We start from the raw sequence: 20,906 nt of genomic DNA, 5'->3' as shown, positions 1-20,906 counted from the left end.
CTTATGTGTGTGGAGATCCTTAGTTGAGTGGACCATAATGGGCTGTGTTTGTTGAACACTGGCCCCATGCTTTCGATGGATTTTTATTTTTACCTTCTACCAAGACAGGGTTAGAAACTTTTATCCTCCCAGTAAGATAGACAATGTAAGCCCCTCACCCCCTGTCAGTTTGTCACACTGGTGACTTGCTTGCCACCAGGACGCTGGAAGCAGTGCCACTGGTTGGCGTTTCGGATACCAGCAGGGCGAGCATGTAGGCTGGTGTCAACAGAGACGCCAGACCAAGCAGGAGAGGCAGGAAGACCTGCTTCTGGAAATTAGCCAGTGAAAGCCCAGCGGCTGATCACAGAATGTTAAACTCTGAGGAAGCACTGTGGGGTGAGCCCCCTAGGCTGGGAAGGTTCTCGCACACCGCGAGACCAGGTCAGTAACCACCGTAACCGCTTTGGAGACAAGTCGTCTGGCTAAGCGAGAGCCGCCTTCCTTAATTAAAAAATACATCTATCTACTGAGAACCAGCAATAAATATCCTCTCCAGTACTGAAACACTAAGTTTTTACATTAAGAGTTGGGAACAAAACCGAGAAAAACCCTTCTCATGGCTCTGAGGACCTTACCCTTTGAACTTGCTCCCAGTGCTGTATTGGGACATCCCGACGTGGTGCCCACCCACGGCCGCCACTGCACTCTTACCACTTGCCACTCTCTTCGTTGTTCACTCATGCTATCACCCCCCCCCCCTGCTTGCCCTGTAGTCCCTGGTCTCAGGGGCACACCATGGGTGCTCCTGCTCCAGGCCACCATGCTTGGTGCTCCTCTGCCCAAGAGCTCTCTGCCTGGCTCACTGCTGTCCAGAGGCTTGGACAGTATATGAAGGAGCTTGTCTTTCCCCAGGCCTGGCCTTGTTTCCATTCAGTTAGTGCCTGCCCCGTGTCTCCACTGTAGCCTCCCTCCATTCTGTAGTCATCTTAATTGTGTGACCCAGCATGACGGGCTTGGTGCACAGCTGTGTCCCTAGTGATTAGAGAATGCCTGGCACTGCGGTGGTGATTGGCAAATGCCAGGGTAAGTCAAAAGGCACTGCTGCTAGGGTTCCCATGAATACGTGCATGGGTTTATTCCCAACAAAACCTGTCTCACACATGTCTGCTTACCGGGTGGCCTTCTCAATAACACTTGTCTCGGTCTCCTTAAGTACCTTTGAGGCAAAACAGTGGCCCTCAAGGGGGCTTGGCTGGGCCAGTTAAATTTAAGATGGGCTGGTCTGCTGAGAGGCATTTGGAATTCCCAAGGGATAATCGTGATTCATACACACAGGATCCTTGCTCATATTGGACTTGGGAAAGTGCACATGTCCCTGAGAGGTGGTGGTGAAGGCATCTCTCTCCTGAAGTTGCATGTTCACTGGTCCCACTTAACTCATAGTTCCACCTGTTGTTCCTGTTTGGGGGCTTGTGGCTGTTTCAGTGGTAGCAGAACAAACTCATTTGAACACATGAACCTCAGAGACCAGTTAGTCAGATTTCAGAAGTGTTGCAGGGTGGACAGCTCTGGCACTCGAGTGACGTGCATGTCCAGGAGTCAAGCCCCATGTATTGGGATTTAGACCGTGTTTTCCCCTCTCTGGGGGAGTGAACATCTTTATAAAGCCACGTGGCCCCTTGTGTCTACCTCCGTGGGACAGGCAGCCTTCTCCCTGCTCTGCCTCCCGGTCTGCTAGTCTCCGGGCTGCCGCCCTGCTCTGTCTCATGCTCTCCTGGCCTTGGCCTCTCGGCTGAGCTTGGCTCCTCTGCTCTGTCCCGTGGCCACTGTGCTGCAGTCTCTTGCTTCTCACACTGCAGACAGCGATCTTGAACCTGCTCCACCAGGGGCTCCTCTTCCGACGGATCTGGGATTCTTCTGGGTCTGCTTCGGAGAGGACACTTACACTGAGAAGAATAGCTCTGAGAGAGGTACAGTTTTGTCTTCCAGCAGAATCGTCACCACCACCACCCACCCCTGCTCCTGGCAGGATGGGGATGACGGGGTCAAAGTTGTGAAAATTTTCCTTTGTCTTCTTAATGGCATCTACCAAGAAATATTTTTATTGTATTTTAAATCTTTTTATTTTTAAATATATATATATATATATATATATATATATATATTCAGCATTAGTCTGAATTCAGCTGAAGTTGGCTGAGAGAGGGACCATACTTGAGCTGGGTGTGCCAAGACATGAATGCAACATACCGGCATGAAGCAGGGAACCAGTAGAGAGGTCTGCAGGGCCAGCCCCAAGCCCAACTACATAGACACCCCACCACCAACCCCCCAAAGGATGCACTTCAAAGGACAGCACTGAAGCTGGGAGAGGGGCGCATCTGATGGGAGCACACAGGAGACACAGTACGGGAATTGTGCCCAATCTGACCCCATCACACCTGGGCGAAACACTAAGGACATGCAACAGAGCAGCAAGGGGAGCAGAGCAAGGAAGTCCCCAGAGTGCCAAAATAGACTGTGGGCCCAGGGCGAGGCACCCCATCAGACTCGACCAGAAAATACTCCTGAAGGTCTGGAAACAGACCTGGAACTGTTGATAGGCTTTGCTTTTTGTTTTCTTTTGCTGTTTTGCCTTGTCTTGTTTTTGTGTTTATTGTTGTGCTGCACGTCTGTCTAGATAAGATACGCGGATAAACAATCTGGAGGAGAAAACAGTGGACTGGGGGAGGTGGGGAGAGGAGGAAAGGGGGCTGTCAACAAACCCAGGGATAAGAGAACAAGAAGTGATCTAAAAATGGCAAGGAGGGCAAAGAATGCCTGGTGGGGCTTGATCAAGGGCAGTGTAACCAAGAGGAATTACTGAAACCTGAATGAAGGCTGAATATGATCGTGGAACAAGAGGAAAGGAAATAGAAGAAAGAAGTAGGAGGCAAAGGACATTTATAGAGGTCTAAATATATAGGAATGTGAATATGTAAATATATTTATATGTACTGATAGGGAAATAGATCTATGTGCATATACTTATATGTTTAGTATTAAGGCAGCAGACAGACATTGGACCTCTACTCAAGTACTCCCTCAATGCAAGAACACTTTGTTCTAATAATCGGGCATTCTATGATGCTCACCTTCCCTGACATGATCGCTGAAGACAGAATGAATACGTAAGCAAATGTGAAGAGAGCAGATGGTGCCCAGCTATCAACAGATATAGAGTCTAGGGTCTTAAAGGCTTGAAGAAAAACAAGTGACCATCTAACTGAGAAGCAACAAAGCCCACATGGAAGAAGCACACTAGCCTGTGTGGATCATGAGTTGTTGGGATCAGGTATCAGGCATCAAACAAAAACCCAGAACAAAAAATCCTATCTATGAATGAGGGGGAGGGCGAAGTGGGGAGCCAAAGCCCATCTGTAGACAATTGGACACCCCTTACAGAAGGGTCACAAGGAAAAGACGAGCCAGTCAGGGTGCAGTATAGCATTGACAAAACATACAACTTTCCTCTAGTTCCTAAATGCTTCCTCCTCAACTATCATGATCCCAATTCTACCTTACAAATCTGGCTAGACCAGAGGATGTGCACTGGCACAGGTAAGAGCTGGAAACAGAGCATCCAGGACAGACAAACCCCTGAGGACTAATAATGAGGGTATCGATACCTGAAGGGCAAGGGTAAGGTGGGGGAAACTGATGTTCAACATATGACCCCCTCCCTGGGGGATGAGCAACAGAAAAGTGGGTGAAGGGAGACAGCGGGCGACGTAAGATATGAAAATTAGAGTTCCTGATGGAAGGGGGGAGGGGGAAAATGAGCTGAAACCAAGGGCTCAAGTAGACAGAAAATATTTTGAAAATGATGGCAACGTATGTGCAAAGTGCTTGACACGATGGATGGATGTATGGATTGTGATAAGAGCCCCTATCAAATGATTTTAGATATATATATTTCCACCACCATCCCCCTCCCCCTACTAACGTTGAGAGTGTATTCCCCATATCTCTCCTTATCCTTTTTTATTTTCCTAACCACTCTGGTGGTCTTCCGTTTTCCCTGTCGCGCTGACAGTTACCAACTGCAGGTCGGGAATGTATGTGTGCCTGGCTCTCTCTAAGGCAGACTGTTCATGTCTTCCAGGGGCGAATCCGGAGCTGGGAAGACGGAAAATACTAAGAAAGTCATCCAGTACCTTGCTCATGTTGCCTCGTCACATAAAGGCAGGAAGGACCACAATATCCCTGTAAGTTTGTTTTTTGTTGTTACATTTCAACTTAGCTTATCCTCTCACTGTTTCCAACCCTGACCGCTGACTGTACGGCCCCCTTGTCTTCACCCCGTGCCACCCAGTAGCGGTTAGTCCCTTCCAGGAGGGAGCTGGGCTCCGAGAACATTGCTATGGGTACTTGTCACTTCCAGAGAGCCACCACGACGACTTGTGGCTCAAAGCCCCGTTTCTGACCCAAGATTTGTTGAGAACTGTTGACCACAGGGTCAGCAGTTCGGAACCCCAGCTCCTCTGAGGGGAAAAGATGAGGCTTTCTACTCCTGCAAACATTTACAGCCTCGGGGAGACTCCCTGGGGCAGTTCCACTCCGTCCTCATCAGTGACAGCACATCTGGTTTGGGCTAAATGCCGCAGGGCCATACTGGACGAAGACTTGACTCCTCTTGTACCGGCAGGTGCTCCTCAGTTTCAGCAGTTCTTCCTGCTCTGCCAGAGCCCCCTGCTGCCACTGTCCATGGCCACGTGAAGGGCAGAGGAGAGAGAGGGAGCACGGGGTCAACTAGCAGTGTCCGCCCTCCGCCATCATTTGTAGACGGGCAGACGCGGAGCCGCTGTCAGCCAAGCGAGCCTCCACAGGCCCGGTCTGCGCGGTGGCTTGAGTGCTTTGTATGTGGCTTAACTGCAAGGGAGAGACCCAAACTCGCTAACATTTGCATTTATCTGTTTGTAACGAACAGCAGGAATCGCCTAAGCCAGTAAAACACCAGGCAAGTGCTTTTTCTTTATGCTTCTTGAGTGCCTGCGCTAACTTCTGAGTGCAAATCCGCCGTGGAAAAGAAATGTTTAAAATTTTACTTTGAAACTGTATCGTACTGAGCCTTGTTCTTTGGAAAGAAGCAGCATGCCAGTTTTGCTTCCCGTCTGTTTTCTCGCGACGTCTTTATTTGCTCCTCCGTCGGTGTTGCATGTTTGTCCAGCTTGTCAGCATATGGCTCATCTGGCTGCTGCTCAGCGGAAGGACTTCAGCACATGTTAGCACACTGAGCAAGGACCCGCTTTGTGCTGCAGCGTTCAGAGTCGTGCCTGAAAAGTAATGAGAACTCTCATGTGCTAGAATTCCATGGTGGGGTGCCGTTCTTGCCTAGATATGTGTTTTGACCTAAAGGCCTCGTGGTACTTAGTATCATATTTAGATTTTTTAAATTCTGGGCGAGTAGCAGGCGAGTCTTCCTCTTCCTAATTACGAGCTGCCTTCCTGTAAGCTCCACAGAGCACAGGCACTGAGCAGCCGTGACCACGAGCCTGGCTCCATTGTCTGCGCCCTGGGAGCGGGGTGAAGAGGGCTGGCCGGAGACAGATTCCCCTCAGGTAGAGTGGATCACGTGTGCCTGGTATAATGCGTTCCCCAGCATCGGGGAGTGTGGGCCTGTCTGTCACCCACAGCCATGATGAGACAGCTGACAGAAAGCAAGAAGCAGTAGCATGGTGTTGGGAAGCGCAGATTCTTCAAATCAGGTGACCATATCCGTATCTAAAGAAATTGTCACGGACAACCGAGCATTCCGGTGGTCTTCCTTAACTTCCTTAAGACATTCTCACACAGCCAGGGCCCTACAGTGTCCCTCTTTAGCTGCGACCAAACCAGCAATGCCAGCTGGGGAGGCTGGTGAAATAGCGATGAACCCCAGAGGGTCCTTGAAGCGACTCTGCCAGTGTGAAAGAGGGACTGGGGTGCCGAGCGAGAAGCACCAGGCTGCCAGCGCAGGGCCAGTCATGCAGACCCCGCCGGTGACTCGCTGTGCGCCCACAATGATCGACAGTCTCGGGAACCCACCGCATGGCGGCTTGCTGTGGGCCGGCTCAGTGGCACTGGGTTGGGTTGGGTTAGGTTTGCCAGTTACAGAAGCAATCACTGCACCCACACACTGGTTGTTCTTTGTGGTTCCGAGTACATTTAACTTGTCTTTGAATCACTAGTGAAAATAGTGTTAAGTAATTAATAGGCGGGTTTGAGGTTCTCCACCCTCAGTGGAGCACAGAAGTAACCCTATCGCCAACGTTTTGTTGTGGTCATCTTGAACGACGGAGTGGGTCCCTGTTACATGTAAGTGCATGCCTTCCACGCTAGAATTGGAATCGGGTCAGAGCTGTCCCCGGAAGCACAGGGCTCCCACGGGAGGCAGCAGCTGGTCCAGGCCGTCCGTCCCTTGTCCTGTGGTTTGCATGTCTCACTGCATGTCCTCCTCACCTGCAGAGTCATTGATGCTGCTTCTTGGTGTTGAAGCCCAATAGTAGCTATGCGTGTTCTTCCCCAGTGTCCCCAGGAGAATGAGGTATGGGAGGGGTGGTCACACCCAGAGCAGAGTTACTGTGTCCCCCCTTGCTGTCTAGTTCCCGGGTGCCCCCACCTCCTGAGCTCCTTCCCCTGTTTGTGAATGCCTTAAAGCCGTCGCTCTATTGTTGGAAGCCTGCATTTTGCAAGGCCAGCATTTCTGTTTGGTCTGATTCTCTGGCTTGTGAGTGTATGTTCATTTCATAAACGCTTTCTTAGGGTCCCAGGCACCATTTGTTTAGAATTTCATTACTAGGCAGCAGTATTGATTGTAAAAGTAAAGGGGCAGGCATCGTTTGGACCTGGGTTTCGACAGCCTTTTAGTTGCTTCATTTCCTGCATCTATACTCTCTCTCTCTCTCTCTCTCTCTCTCTCTCTCTCTCTCTCTCTCTCTCTAACAGCTTTATTAAGATAGAACTTAGACCATACCATGCCACTCACCCAGTGTTTTGGTTTTTAGTGTATTCACACTTAGGCAGTCACCACAACAAATTTTAGAACATTTCCTTACCCTCAAAAGAAACCCTGTACCCATTAGGAGCCCATCCCCAGCCCTGGACTCCTTACTGCCAGGCCACCTTGGATCTGAATTGGAGCCCCCACGTACGAAGTCCTCTGACTGTCCCCCTTCACTTGGCATGATGCTTTCCGGGTGCATTCGTACTGTAGCTTGAATCAGTACAACATTTTTGGGGGGATGATAGTTCGTTGTGTGTACGTGGGAGCACATTTCATTTGTCCGTGCCTCAGGAGATGGGCACGGGGTAGCCTTTCCACTCTGGGGCTGCGATGCGCACTGATGCTGTGAACATTGGTGTGCGAGCAGCTTCATGTGAGCGTGTGTTCACAGTTCTTAGGGTTTGCCTAGGGGGATCTGTGGCCCTTTGAGTACCCCTGTAGTCCTCATTTTATGAAGCTGCCGACGGTGTTTGTGAGCAGCCCCGGCACTGGGCATTCCGCCAGGCTAAGGGGAGGGTTCTGGCTCCGCACCCGGGATCTGTCTTCCTTTTCCTTACAGTCAATCCTGCGGGGCGCTCGCTTGTGCAGCCTTCCACTTTTGCCTGCAAGACTTACTTAATCTTCGTTATGAAAATAGCAGCGGTTCCGTCTTCGTTTTGAGAAACTTGTTAACTTCACCCTCATTAGCGGCAGTAGGAGCACCTGGTAGGAGATCCGTTTGCAGCGTGAAAGGTGCAGTGCTGAGTGTGCACACTGGGAGCAGCCCTCGCTGTTCTGTTTTCTACCCAAATCCAAGGATTCTCGTGGCTGACCCAGGATCCCGATCCCTTAGGAGAGATTACACACAGTGCTCAGTGCCCCCACCCCAGAGCCGGAATCCAGGGCTGCTCCTGGGGGCCAAAATGGGTTTGGAATGACTGGTTCCCCAAACCTGGGGCCGCCGTGAGCAGGAATCTGCTTGATGGCAACGGTGCTGGTGCTTTCTAGAACGTGACTGACCGCCCCGCTGAGCCAGTCCACCTGCCTGACCACCCGTCAGCTTGTAACCTAACAGCCACGTCAGGATGACTGTGTCCGACCTCCGCACTCTGGAGCTGCTTGGACCCAAGACAGAACTGGGACCACAGAAGTCTGAGTCTGCTCGTGGAGGTGAATGCCTGGCTCTCCGTGTGGCGATTAGTTGCCTGCCCCTCCTTACCTTTAATCTGCCCTTGGTCAGTGAGACGCCAGCAGCTTGGCCCCTCAGGCCTGAGCTCCCTCTCCAGTGGAAGTGGGGTTTTGAAAAAGGTATGATTTTTGTTTTTTAGCCACTTCAACTTTATCCACTTAATACCGATAAGTGAGCCAAGCACCTATTAGAGCCTACTTCGTCCACATTGGTGTAGTCTTCACCAGGGTAGGTAAACCGTCCACGTGTTTCTTGTAAGACCAGACTCCCGCCGTGTAGTCAGTTCCAGCTCGGCAATCCTGTAGCGCAGGTTCGAGCTGGCCTGTGGGTCTCTCAGGCTGGGCCTCTTTAACGGAGTAGAAAGGCTCCCTCTTTTTCCCATGGTGCTGGTGGTTTCGAACTGCCGACCTTGCCATTTGCAGACCAGCTCATAATCCCTACACCACCGGGCTCCCATGTGAAAGCATTAGCTAACTGAGGATACTTTAAGAATAATTTCAGTCGTTAGGGATTTTGCATTTTTACCACCACATTCCCAAATAACGTATGTTGTTATCCGGTAGAAACAGAAACAAGGGACTCGGCTGTCTCCAGTTCCAGTGGAAAGAATAACCCATCTTTTCTCTTTCAGAGAGAGTGGTGCGTGCAGACCACTGGCCTTCCGTTGCTCTGCCACCAGGCTCCTTTACAGCCGTATCTAGGGGATGTTCACGCGGGCTAGGTGTCATTAGCTTTGCCTCCAAGTGAGAGTGACACTGTAAAGGAACCTTATATTTAAAGCGTGGGCATTGTGGCTTAGGAGTCGGGGGAAAGATGTGGTGGTCTGCTTCCGTAAAGATCGCAGCCTTGGAAACCCAGTGGGGCAGTTCCTCGCAGGTCTGTCGTGCGGCTGTGAATCGGAGTCACCTCAAAGGCAGCGAGCATAGTTTGGGTGGTGCCGTGCTTGAAGCACTCAGCTGCTAGCTGAAAGGTGAGCGGCTCGAGCTCACAGCCACTGGGCAGGAGAAAGAAGAGGGGTCCCACAGCCTGCCGCCGTAGAAGTTCACAGCCTGGCAGACTCCATGGGGCAGTTGACTCGGTTCTATAGAGCCACCATGAGTCAGAATGAGACGCGACACAACACGGGGGTTTTAATATGATGTGGCAAATATCTCGTACTTTTCAGAAATCTGTATTCTCATACCCATGACCCAACAATAGATATGTAGTCTAAAGGTCATATACCCTCTGATCATACAGATTGAATTGTGTAGAAAAAGCTGGTGGGACACCCCTCCCCCCAAAGCTGTTACAGTGTGTCCTAGAGAGCCCCGTGCACCATAGCCCTGCACTTTCTTCCCAGAAAGCAGTAAGCTTGTTTGTCTAAAGTACAGTCCTAACGAGCTTTATTATCTAGCTTCATAGCACCAGGGGCGGTGTGCACATGGGGATGAGGGTGAGCAGCTTGTCCCAGGTACCGTACCCCGACAAGGTGTGACCACTGAGCACCAGGAGAAACGCAGTGTCGTACCTCACAGGTTGGCAGCTCCCAGATGGTGTTAGTCTGGGTAGACTAGAGAAACAAATCCACAGAAACTCATATGTATAAGAGAGAATTTTATATTAAGGGCGAGGTGCACATTAAGAAAGCATCCCAAACCAGTGCTGCCCAAGCCCCTAAGTCCAACATTAGCCTATGTGTCCAACACCGATCTACAAAATTCTCCTCCATCTCCCATAACACACACCATGATGCTGACTGCAGGAGGAAAGCTGAGTCAGTGAATGTGTAAGCATCTCAGCACTGGCAGGGGTCTCCATACGGCTGCTCCAGCACCCAGGGCTGCATCGGGGTATGTCCATGTCGTTTTTCCTTGGGGATATCTCGCAGGAAGTGAGCCTTGCCAGCTGAAGCAGGGAACTGGCTAAGGCAGCTGCACCCTGGTCCGGCCATCAGAAAGCAAGAGACCCAAGAACTAGAAAGGCGAGGCTCACTGAGCCATTTATCCCTCCACCCTTCAATTAGCCCCACATGTGTTTATCAGCCAGGTTGGCACAGTAAACCTTAACAATCGCACATTCTTCATGATGACCTGAGTCCCTCGGGCTTGAGATGCGTCCAAAAAATTGACAGTATGTTTTTGAGCAATCTACATCAGGAATCTGGTGCTGTATTAAAATTAACCCCCTGGAAGGTTTGCCCAGGGAGCAATCATCTAATGCCAAGAAGGTGAGGCGGTGCAGTCTCGTGGAGTTCTTCCCGGGCTTCGGGCTGGCACGGTGTTAGTCACCCTCACGCATGTTGATCCTGATCAGTGTGGCGACTTGAAACCTAGAGTCCAGCTGAGCCAGCACAGACTTGCGGCATCTTTGTCTCTCAGGGCGGCTGGTGGGCGTGGCCAGGGCTTAACCCGCTACACCACCCGGGTACCTGCCAGTTGTGCTTAAGACTCGTGTCCGTCTGACAGTCCCCATAAATGCCGCATCGGCTTGGCACGTAAGGAGTGTCTCCTCACTGTTTAGTTTGCCTCCGGATGATCCCCCCCTTCCCTTAGCTGTGAGTGGAGACCAAACTGGGGCGAAATGCCAACATGGTGAGAATGGCATATGTTTGTCCTCATCCTGGGATTTGACGATGGTTCCGTGCCCCACATGGCACGTAACTGGCCACTAATCAGAAAATGATATGTGAGTGCTGGCTCCTCGGTTTTTTTGCTTATACAATCACATTTGCTATTGGTCGCCCTCCTCCCCCGCTGTAACCCTGTGGATATCTGAAAACACTGGGCATAAGATTTGTGTTTGGAAAAAGCAGATTTATTTTCCGCCATCAGAGCAAATCCTGAAACTGCATTCCAGCCAGATGGCATCACTTCCCCAGCGTTCTTCGTGGCCAGACTGACAGCTGCCGCCCCCCTGCGGGCCACGTGCTCCATTGCACACGCTGCGCCTTCTGTTAGCCCGTTTGCATATAGAGACACTGGCTCCTTGGGCTTGTAAGTCTAAGCAAGAAGCCAGTCGTGTTGTCATCTCTGTCACCCCCTGGCAGAGGTGCCCTTTCTACCACAACGGCATCCTTGGGACGGCTGAAAGCCCGCCTGGTCCTCGGGTCAGCGAGTCCCTCCCCTTCCCCCTCTTCGAGGCAGATGCCGTCAAGTGCGTTCTGACCCATGGCCACCCAGTGCTCAGCAGAAGGAGACCGTGCCTGGCCCTGCACCCTCCGTCCTCACAACCGTGACCCAGCCCGAGTCCATTGTGGCCGCCTTCTTCCCGGGCCCTCTATAAGCCAGAGAGGCAGATGGCAGAGAAGCAGTGGCCCTTTGCTTATGTGATGGGGAATGTTTTGAGGGTTTATAGCCCTCCAAAAAGGACCTACCAGGTCATACCACATACCAGGTAAACCTAAAGTACCAGTCGTAAGGTGTGATGTTCACAGCGCCGGCCGCTCTTCCCTGGGAAGGAGTTCAGCAGGCTGCTGGCTGCAAGACCGGTGCTGGCTCCCCTCCTCACCATTTTCAGAAAAGTGACCGACAGCCCTCTTTTGCTTTCTCTCCGTTTGTGAAAAGAGGTCCTGCGGCCAGCTTTCACAAGAGCAAAGTGCCTTGAAGCAAACGAGAAAAGCAGCCTGGAGGGGGGGTGGCATGGCAGGGATCCTGTGTTCAAACTAGTTGCTTTATGGTGAGGAATTCTAACCAGAGGAGGGATACCATTGAAAGGGGGAAGAAAATCTAGCTCAGAAGCAACAAAGCCCACATGGAAGAAGCATACCAGCCTGTGTGATCATGAGGTGCCAAAGGGACCAGGTATAAGGCATCATGCAAATATATATATATATATATATATATATATATATATATATATATATATATATATATATATATAATCATAGTGAATGAAGGGGTATTGCAGAGTGGAGACCCAAAGCCCGTTTGTCGGCCACTGGAGATCCCCTCACAGAGGGGTTTAGGAGAGGAGATGGGTCAGTCAGGGTGCAATGTAGTACCGATGAAGAACACAGCTTTCCCCTAGATTCTGGGTGCTTCCCCCCCCCACACACACACACACTACCATGATCCGAATTCTACCTTGCAGGCCTGAATAGGGCAGAGGTTGTACACTGGTACATATGGGAGCTGGGGACACAGGGAATCCAGGGTGGATGATACCTTCAGGACCAGGGGTGTGAGGGGCGATGCTGGGAGAGTGGAGGGTGAGTGGGTTGGAAAGGGGGAACCGATTGCAAGGATCCACATGTGACCTCCTCCCTGGGAGACGGACGGCAGAGAAGGAGGGGAAGGGAGACTCCAGATAGGGCAAGATAGGACAAAATAACAATCTATAAATTGTCAAGGGCTCATGAGGGAGGGTGGAGTGGGGAGGGAGGGGACAAAAAAAGAGGACCTGATGCAAAGGGCTTAGGTGGAGAGCAAATGCTTTGAAAATGATTAGGGCAAAGAATGTACAGATGTGCTTTATACAATTGATGTATGTGTATGTATGGATTGTGATAAGAGTTGTATGAGCCCCTAATAAAATGTAAAAAAAATAAAGTAAAAAGTGAAAGAAGCAATTAACTAAAAAAAAAAAAAGGTCAAGAAAAAATAAAGGGGCTTTCGATCATTGGCATTGGGCAGAGCAGAAGTAAATGAAACGGAAGCAGCAGTGTGTCGGTGCGCCTCATTGAGATGTCAGGCTCGGCCTCCCCTCCAGAACCTCAGTGGTTTGTCTCTGGTCGCACTTGCTGGCCTGCTGTGTGTGCTGTCAGTCGTGGCGGACTCGGTGGCAGTGAGTGTGTGTTGCTGTGGTTTGGGGGTCCTTTTGTGTTGAGTGGCGTTCTGGTGAGCGCTTTTTCTGTCAGCAGAGCCGCTGCCGTCCCCAGGAATGAGAAGCCAACCCAGGCGGCTGCGTGGCAGGCGGAATCGAAGAGCTGCGACAGAAGAGGCGGTTTCGTTTCTGTTGTGTGTTTTTGTGCCCCCCGGCCCCGGGACTGCGGTCGAGATCTGCGTCTAACCTACATCCGCTTTTATTTCTGTCTGTCCGTAATGTCCTTTAGGGGGAACTTGAACGGCAGCTTCTGCAAGCGAATCCAATCCTGGAATCATTTGGAAATGCAAAGACTGTGAAGAACGACAACTCATCTCGCTTTGTAAGTTTTGAACCCCTCCGATTGCTAGTTCAAAGGTTGCTATGATTGAGCAGTACGCGTCTAGAAAGACCTGTGTCCTTAACGTGTATAGGCATGCGCCCAGATGGGTAGACAGTGGCGTAACAGCTTTGAGTTTACTTCTGCATCTTTGGGAAGAATAAAGAAGCCAACGTTTGCGGGTCAGTGTAGAAACTAAATGTGACGCATCTGAGCGCGTCAGCATGGTGCCAGCATTTATTAAACACTTACCATAACGAGAGGATTTGGCTGGGAGAAACACGGTGTTTGACACGTTGGAGGAGGTGGAAATTCATAAGAGAGCGCGTTGGTGGTTCTGAAGTTGGGGTTAGCTGTGGTAAAGTGTCCTTTTTATAGCCTGATTGATGGTTCTTTGGGATTTGAACTTCAGAAGAATTTAGCACTGTGAACTTCTCTTTAAAAATCCTTCTCAGCTATTCAGCTGCTTTGAATCGTCGGGAGCTTTTCTTTATCCCTCCAGCTGACTGGCTCCTACAGCTCCCCCGAGGACGTGTCCTGAGGGAAAGCCAGGTCAGGGCCACTTGCTCATCACCCCTCCTCAGTCCAACCCTGTAACGGCAACTCAGTCTCCTAACCTGCACTCGACAAAACAGCACCCTTGTCGCCAGTGCTTTGCCCTTGGTCATCGTAGGTGATGGTGAGGTTACTACCTTCAGTAACCCTGCCTGAGGTAAGATCAGAGAGGGCTCTTAAGGACCCCACTATTGCTACATGTACCCTCAAGTCAGGTCCACTCTGCTGTCCCCCCTCTCTCATCACCGAAGTATGGGCAAACGTCAAGAAGGCTGGAGTCGAAGAGAATCCTGTCCCAGCGATCCCTCTGCATCATTTTGGGGCATTTGATACCCTTGGAACATACTTATGTCTTAAAGAAAGCAGACATGTAGGGTTGGCCCGCTCTGCGTGTTGGTTTTCTGATGACATGGCATCTGAGATTGGTGGAAAGGGACCAGACTCAGGCTCTGGGGAGAGCCAGAAAACATGAAGGGTGGGTGCTAGGCCGAGCAAGCGCCAGAAGGCTTTCCTGATTCTGTAGGAAGCAGGAGTCTGCGTGCTGGAAAGAGATTGTGCATCCCTAATAAGACAAAGTCCCAAGTTGGCAGAGGAATGAATTTAGCTTTCCTTGGACAGCGCAGGATAAGGAATGTTGCCTGTGACTTCCAGACTTGCAGAAGGAGCTGGGGAGCCCGTACTGCTTGTGGAATTTCGCTGGATCAGAAGCGCTGAGCCCGCGCCACAGTTAGGGCTTGAGCTCTCCCTGCTGAAGGCCCCCTGTTTAGTGAGCCCCCGGCTTTGGTGTGTGCCTCTCCCAGTGGAGAATGCTGTGTTGCACCACATGAATCAAGCCGCCAGTCTCTTCCGATTTTCTGCCCTCCGTTCAGCAGAGAGAATCTGCCCTCCGCTTGCCTCCTCTCTGCCTAGAGCAGAGAAATTGCTGCTCAGCAGTCACTCGCAGCCCTTGGTAAAGACGCCCTTAGTCTCTGGCCAGATAGTAAGGATCCCTCTCCTGCTGAGATAGATTTCCACTTGACATCTCTGTGTTTGGGACAGACGTGAGTATAATGCTGTGGCAGCCGACTCATAAATAGATGACCCTAATGCAGTGGTTCTCAACCTTCCTCAGGCCACGACTCTTTCACACAGTTCCTCGTGTTGCGGTGACACCACCCCCCCCTCCAAAACCATAAAATTATTTCCGTCACTGTCATTTTGCTACTGCTCTGAATCGGGCGACCCCCAGGTTGAGAACCGCTGCACTGGGCATCAGGCCTAATGGCTGAAGACGTTCATTATCTCATACTTTCTGTGTGTCAGGAGTTTGGGACCAATTTTAGCTGGGTGGGTCTGGCTCCATGGAGTTGCCATTCGGAAGGCCTGACTGAGGCTGGAGCATCTGTTTCCAGGTCAACCGTAGCAGCTGTCAGTAAGAGGCCGCCATCCTCACCTGGCTGGCTTCGCTGTAGCACTGCTTCAGTGTGGTCACAGCATCGCAGCGGTCTGCCCCAGAGACCGCCATCGTCCTTTGTGGCTTTGCTGCTCAGACAGACCGATTCCCTTACAAGGTGAGAGAGAGGGAACGGACTACACGGGATGGTCATCAGGGCCACCCTGGAGGCTGGCTGTCACAGATCCTCCGAAAGATGTGGGGCCATCCTCATGGCTGATGTATGTGTATGGTTCCAATCTGTATTGTAGGAGGGGGCTTCAGAGAGTGACCTTTCAATCACATTTTCCCATGAAACTTGTGAAGCGCCCTCATGCATCATTTTAGATTAGTCATTCATTATCTGGGTCTCCAGGGAGCATTTGACTCCGTGTTTGCAGACATATTGGCTGTCAGACTGAGGGGCTAGGATACCACTGTCATCTATTGGGCAGAGGCCAGGAAGGCTGCTAAGCATCCTACAGTTGCCCCACCACAAACGACTGTCCAGTCTAAAATGTCTAGTGCGGAGGCTGAGAAACCTGGCTCTAGATTGTCCCGTTCGACTGTTAACTAAGGTGTTGTCCTTACTCAGCGCGGCCTTACATACAACTGAGTGAACTGTGGCCTGGTCCGGGGCCATCCTCACAGCTGTTGTGCTGGAGCCCCTTGTGGGAGCCACTGTGTCAGCCATGGCCTTGACAGTCTGTCTGACGCACTGACCTTCTCCTTGACCAAGCATTGCCCCTTTCTAGGGTACGTTAGACGACGTCTCGGCACCCTTGCCTCTAAGGAGCACTCTGACTGCTTCTTCCAAGAGATACTTCTTTGTTCTTCGACACATTCAAGAAATATCATGCAGCAAATTTACCCAATGCAGTGCCCCGTGGTTTGATATCTTGACTCAGTTTCCTTGACCTTTGCTTGTGGATCCAAGCAAAATGGAATCCTTTGTTGTCCATTGATCAGCTGTGAGGACTTTTGTTTTCTTTGACAGAGTTGTGATCCGTACTGAAGACCAAAGTCTTTGATCTTCATGGGCAAGGGCTTCAACTCCTCCTTGCTTGCCGCAAGCAGGGTTGTTATGTGCTTATCTCAGGTCGCTGTTGAATAACAACTCCTCCTTGCTTGCCGCAAGCAGGGTTGTTATGTGCTTATCTCAGGTCGCTGTTGAATAAGCCTTCTTCCCATCCTAATGCAGCGTTCTAGCTTCTCGAATTATTTTCTCCGTCTACATATGGAATAAGGGCGGTGAAAGGATACAGTGCCATCTCCACCCCCTTTTGACCGGAGTAGAAAGAATGGTGGTAGCTGTTTGCTACAATGTATTTGCTAGCTAGTTACTAGATACAAGCCTGCTTAATGCTCCTTACTTAGACGTCCTATGTAGAGATTGATACAAATTGGGTAGAAACATTTCGTACATCCTCCTGGGAGCAAGACTAACAGTTGTCTGGCTTGCTTGAAGCAGGTCTTTGGATGAAGAGCTTGAATTAGTCAACAGCTTGAAATTCTCCATGATCCTTACGTCAGTGGAGGTGTACTCTCTTATAACGTACTCAGGCGATACCAAATTACAACCCGAAGTGCCCTTATCCTAATGCCTAAAGGCTCATATTTCATAAGAAAGGGTTATTTATTTCAGGGATTTTCTTGTTCACTCTTTGAAACAGTGAAGCAATTAGTTCTACGGGTTGAGTAATAATCCATTAAAATCTCTCTCTAATAGTTCTCTTTGAGTCTTGGTAATCGTGTTGTCCTCAGGAGGGTTAGAAAGTTGGCCGTAGGAGCCCCATTTCTAAGGACTTTTCTAAAATTGGAGGGTTTGCCCCGTGGTGCAGTTCACTGATTACCTACTTACGAAGTGGCTGTTCTTTATGAGGTTCTGTGTTGCTTGCTTGCTTGCTGTCTTCTTGGGGAATGACTTACAGATTTTGTTAAATTTTAACCTAATTCAAAGGGCATTTTATATTCTCCTTTGTTCTCTTAAACCTCCCCTCAATCGTCCCCAGGAATGGCGTTGTCAAATGAGCTAGTACGACCCTAGGGGCTATCCCCGGCTCTGCTAGTGGCCTGGAAACATGAGGGATTGGTGAGACTTCCAGAATGTACTTCACAGCAGTCTCCCTTTCCCCATCCTGTCTGGGGGCCTTCCTCCTGCTAAATGCCTGCTTATTTCCCTGGTAACACTTAGCACAATGTGCAGGTAATTATTTATCTATTACCTGGCTCGCCTGCTAGGAGGTACGTGTTCTGACTGTGGAAGCCTTGCCTGACTTGCCCCCCTGGGTCTCCTTAGCTCCTAGAGCACCGTGCCTTGCCATACAAGCATGGGATCAGTTTAGTTACAACGGCAGGCAGTCTTGTAGGCGTTGGGATAAGATCAAGGGACAAGGCAGAAGTCCCTGGCCTTAAAGAGCCTCCCCCTTTGGTGTGAAGTTGACGGGCTGAGAGGAGGGACCGTTGAACTCGGAGAAAGCTCGGGGTGGGCTCGGCCTCCGGGAGTCAGCCTGCCCTGGTTTCAGAAGCTCGGCAAATGTGCCGGGAGCAGCGGCTCTGCATGGGGGGGCTGGGCCGTGGATTGGGGTTGAGGCTGTGGGTCACCCATACGGAAAGGAGGAGTGGGGTGTTGTTTTTTGTCTATTCGTTTGGGTTTTGAGATGAGTTGTACAGACAGTGGTATGTCCAGGCAGGCAGTCCTCAGCGAGGGGCGTGTTTACTGCGAAAGGGTTTGGAAGGACGGAGACCATAAGCTATGGCTCCATTTGGTTCTGCTTCTCTGATCTGATACAGCCGGCTCCTTTCCTGAAGGGCTATCTGACTTTCAAAGATGCTAGCATATGGTTTGATTTAAGCGGGGTGGGGGGGGGGGCACAGGGTCTCTTTAGAAGAGCGTTTCCCTTCTGAAAATAATCGTCCACAGTTCATCTGGTTCTCTGTTTACGGAGAAGTAAAATGCATCCCAGATGGAGGAGATTTACGTAAAAGGAATCTCTTGTAGTGAAACCTAAAGACAGGGGCTTCCATTCCAAGATGATGGTTGACCTCATCAGATAGCTCTTCTCAGAGAGTTCTAGGAAGAAGCAATTCCTGAATTTGCACAAATCCATTTTTCTCTTTCTTCACACTGGCTTGAGGGAGTTCAGCAATTCCCCCGGAATATCTTAGCGCCTTGTGGTAGCTCACTGCCCATGAGTTGTTGAAGCCAGGAAACGGTACAAGGTCTCTTCTCTGCAACTTGGTTCTGAAATGACTAAGATAACAAGTCCAATCTTGGTACCCTCCTGTATTCTACCAGCGTATGGACCCAAGAAACATGTTGGAGGTCGAGTGCAGTCTCTGTGCTCTCTTCAGGCCACTGAGACAACTCTGAGAGTGTCCAGAGGCAGGATGTGGGACGGAGGTGTTCCCACCAATCAGCACAGCCCCCTGGGCAGCTAGATTCCCAGCACCTTGTTCCCAGCTAAGCAGGGAGTGTGTCTCACATTGCTACTGAGATGAGATGAATGGACCCCACAGCTACAGCGGTAAACTCCAGCACCCTAACACTCTAGAGGGTGACACAGGGCCAGGTGAGCTCTCACACTTTGATGAACTCGGTCGACCAACCATAAGCTGGTGCCCAGTCAATGGCTGCTAATGACAGCAACATCAGTCCATGAATCTCATTCCTTCCTCTGACCCGAGTGCTTGTTCCTGTCCGTCAGCCTGGACTTCACCAGCAAAAGCAACAGCAGCAGCAAAAGCTTATTAACAAGATCTTTGGTATAGTTGGAGATTATTGTAGCTGTACCATATAAAGTAACCACTTCTGGTCCCTGACCGCTGGGTAAATGTTAGCTGTTTCCTCTGAGGAGGCCTCTCAGGTAAGCATTGGACTCCTAACTGCAAGGTTGGCAGTTCAAAACCACCAGCCACTCCTGTCAGAAACTGAGCCTATCTGCTCCCAGAAAGGTTTACAGCAGCCTCGGAAACCCTATCAGGGTCACGTGAGTCGGATTCAACCCTGCTGACAGTGCGTTTGGTTTTTAAAAACTCTCTGTTTCCTCATTTAGGGCAAAGCACTACCTCTAGAGTGGGGATTTAACCTAACACATGTAGCTAATGGCACTATGCTGGAGTGTAAGTGGCAGACCGCATAACTCTACATACGTTTACAGTAAACAGCAAACCGCATAACTTTGCATAAATTACTGCTGTTCTGAGTCATGCCACTTTAGAGGGCGGGGCAGCCCCTCTGGCTCCCACGGCTGGCCCCAGGGGCCAGACCGCCACATCTGTCTGACAGCAGCGAGTGGTTTTGAACCACTGACCTGCACTGCTGGGTCTCCAGGCCTCCTTGAACACTGAATTAGAAAAGGGAAAAAGGATTTCTGAGTAGGAAACCAGCCTGTTTTGCCGTATTTAGTTGCTGACAGACCCCTACAGAGACCTCACGCATGACCTGCGGAAAGGTTCCGGAAGGCCCTTGTCAATTCCGAAGGAACGAGCCGTCGAGCGGCATGAAGCACCCTGTCTCTCGTGTTTAATCATTTGGACCCAGGGAGACGTTTGATCAAGCTGAGATTGATTACGAGATATCAGTGGCCTCTTTTCCCCATCTCTGGAAACCTTTTGGCTATTTCATCGATCTAAGACTGGGCTCATCATTACTTACTGCTTCTTTCTCAACTCTGCCTTTCGTTTTGTTTTTTAAATGGTTGGTGAACCAGTGAGGGTGAATTGTCACGTTACATCCCATTGTCCTTGAGCTGTGTGATCGTTCTCTCTCGTGAAGGCATCAAGGAAGAGACACTGCCTCTGTGGTCTATCTTTAGCTCTTATATGATGAACACAGTGGGAAAGTCAGAAGTTTTCATTTTGTGCCTGTGATGGCAACAACAACAACAAAAATTAACAGAAGAAAACATTCTACAAATACGAGACCAAGCAGAAGGTGAAGGCAACGGGACAGTACTGTGCACGGATCACGGTGAAGTTCATTCTGTAAGCAAGGTCTTAGATTGAATGTTCCAGTGATGGTAACCTAGAATTAGCAATCTACTTCTAGGGGCACAAAGGACTGGCAGCAGGAACTGCCTCCTCACAGGCACCTAGACCTTACTGAGCAGATACGTGATGCTATTCTTCAGTCTCATCTGGTGTTTGTGTGCCAGAGTTTACCTGAGAAGCTTTGTAAGTGGGCAAATGCAGAAGGCAGGTCCATACACAAATGTTCTGGAAAAGAAGAAAAAGTCAAACCAAACACCCCGTCATCCAGTTGATTCTGACTCAGTGATGTAAAAATGAAAATGTTCACAAGATTGATCAAATTGGTGTATAAAAGTCTAACAATGAAAGTGGAGCCAAAGGAAGCCGCCTGGTGTCTTCAGAGCAGAACAGGCGTGAGCAGCGGTCTCGGAGCAGGATGGCTGGGCTCTAAGAGGTTGGCAAACTCTTTCCGGACGTATCACTCTGTAGACTCATTAGTAGTGTAGAACTCAGATTGTTCCACATTTTCACTGGCCTTCCCTCTCTAAATCTGTGTGATTCTAGCGACAATCTGGTTGTAGGTGCTGTGGGGTTGATCCCAACTCGGGGCAAGCCTGGGTCCAGCAGAGTGGAATCCTGCACATTCCTGCACCAGTCACATGGCCGTCACGTG

The 20,906-nt window shown here is 50.3% G+C and overlaps 1 protein-coding gene across 1 annotated transcript in view; it reads left to right on the top strand.

The window, feature by feature from the left end:
- The window catches only part of MYH10 (myosin heavy chain 10), a 127,451-nt gene that overhangs the window by 43,246 nt on the left and 63,299 nt on the right, over positions 1-20,906 (top strand). Inside the window, exons 5-6 of the mRNA XM_075560917.1 lie at positions 4,127-4,229; positions 13,207-13,299. Of these exons, the coding sequence (XP_075417032.1) occupies positions 4,127-4,229; positions 13,207-13,299 (196 nt within the window). The remainder of the gene's footprint in view (positions 1-4,126; positions 4,230-13,206; positions 13,300-20,906) is intronic.

This window comes from Tenrec ecaudatus, chromosome 10, assembly GCF_050624435.1.
Source record: "Tenrec ecaudatus isolate mTenEca1 chromosome 10, mTenEca1.hap1, whole genome shotgun sequence".
NCBI lineage: Eukaryota > Metazoa > Chordata > Mammalia > Afrosoricida > Tenrecidae > Tenrec > Tenrec ecaudatus.
This window is presented reverse-complemented; position numbering and strand designations above follow the sequence as displayed.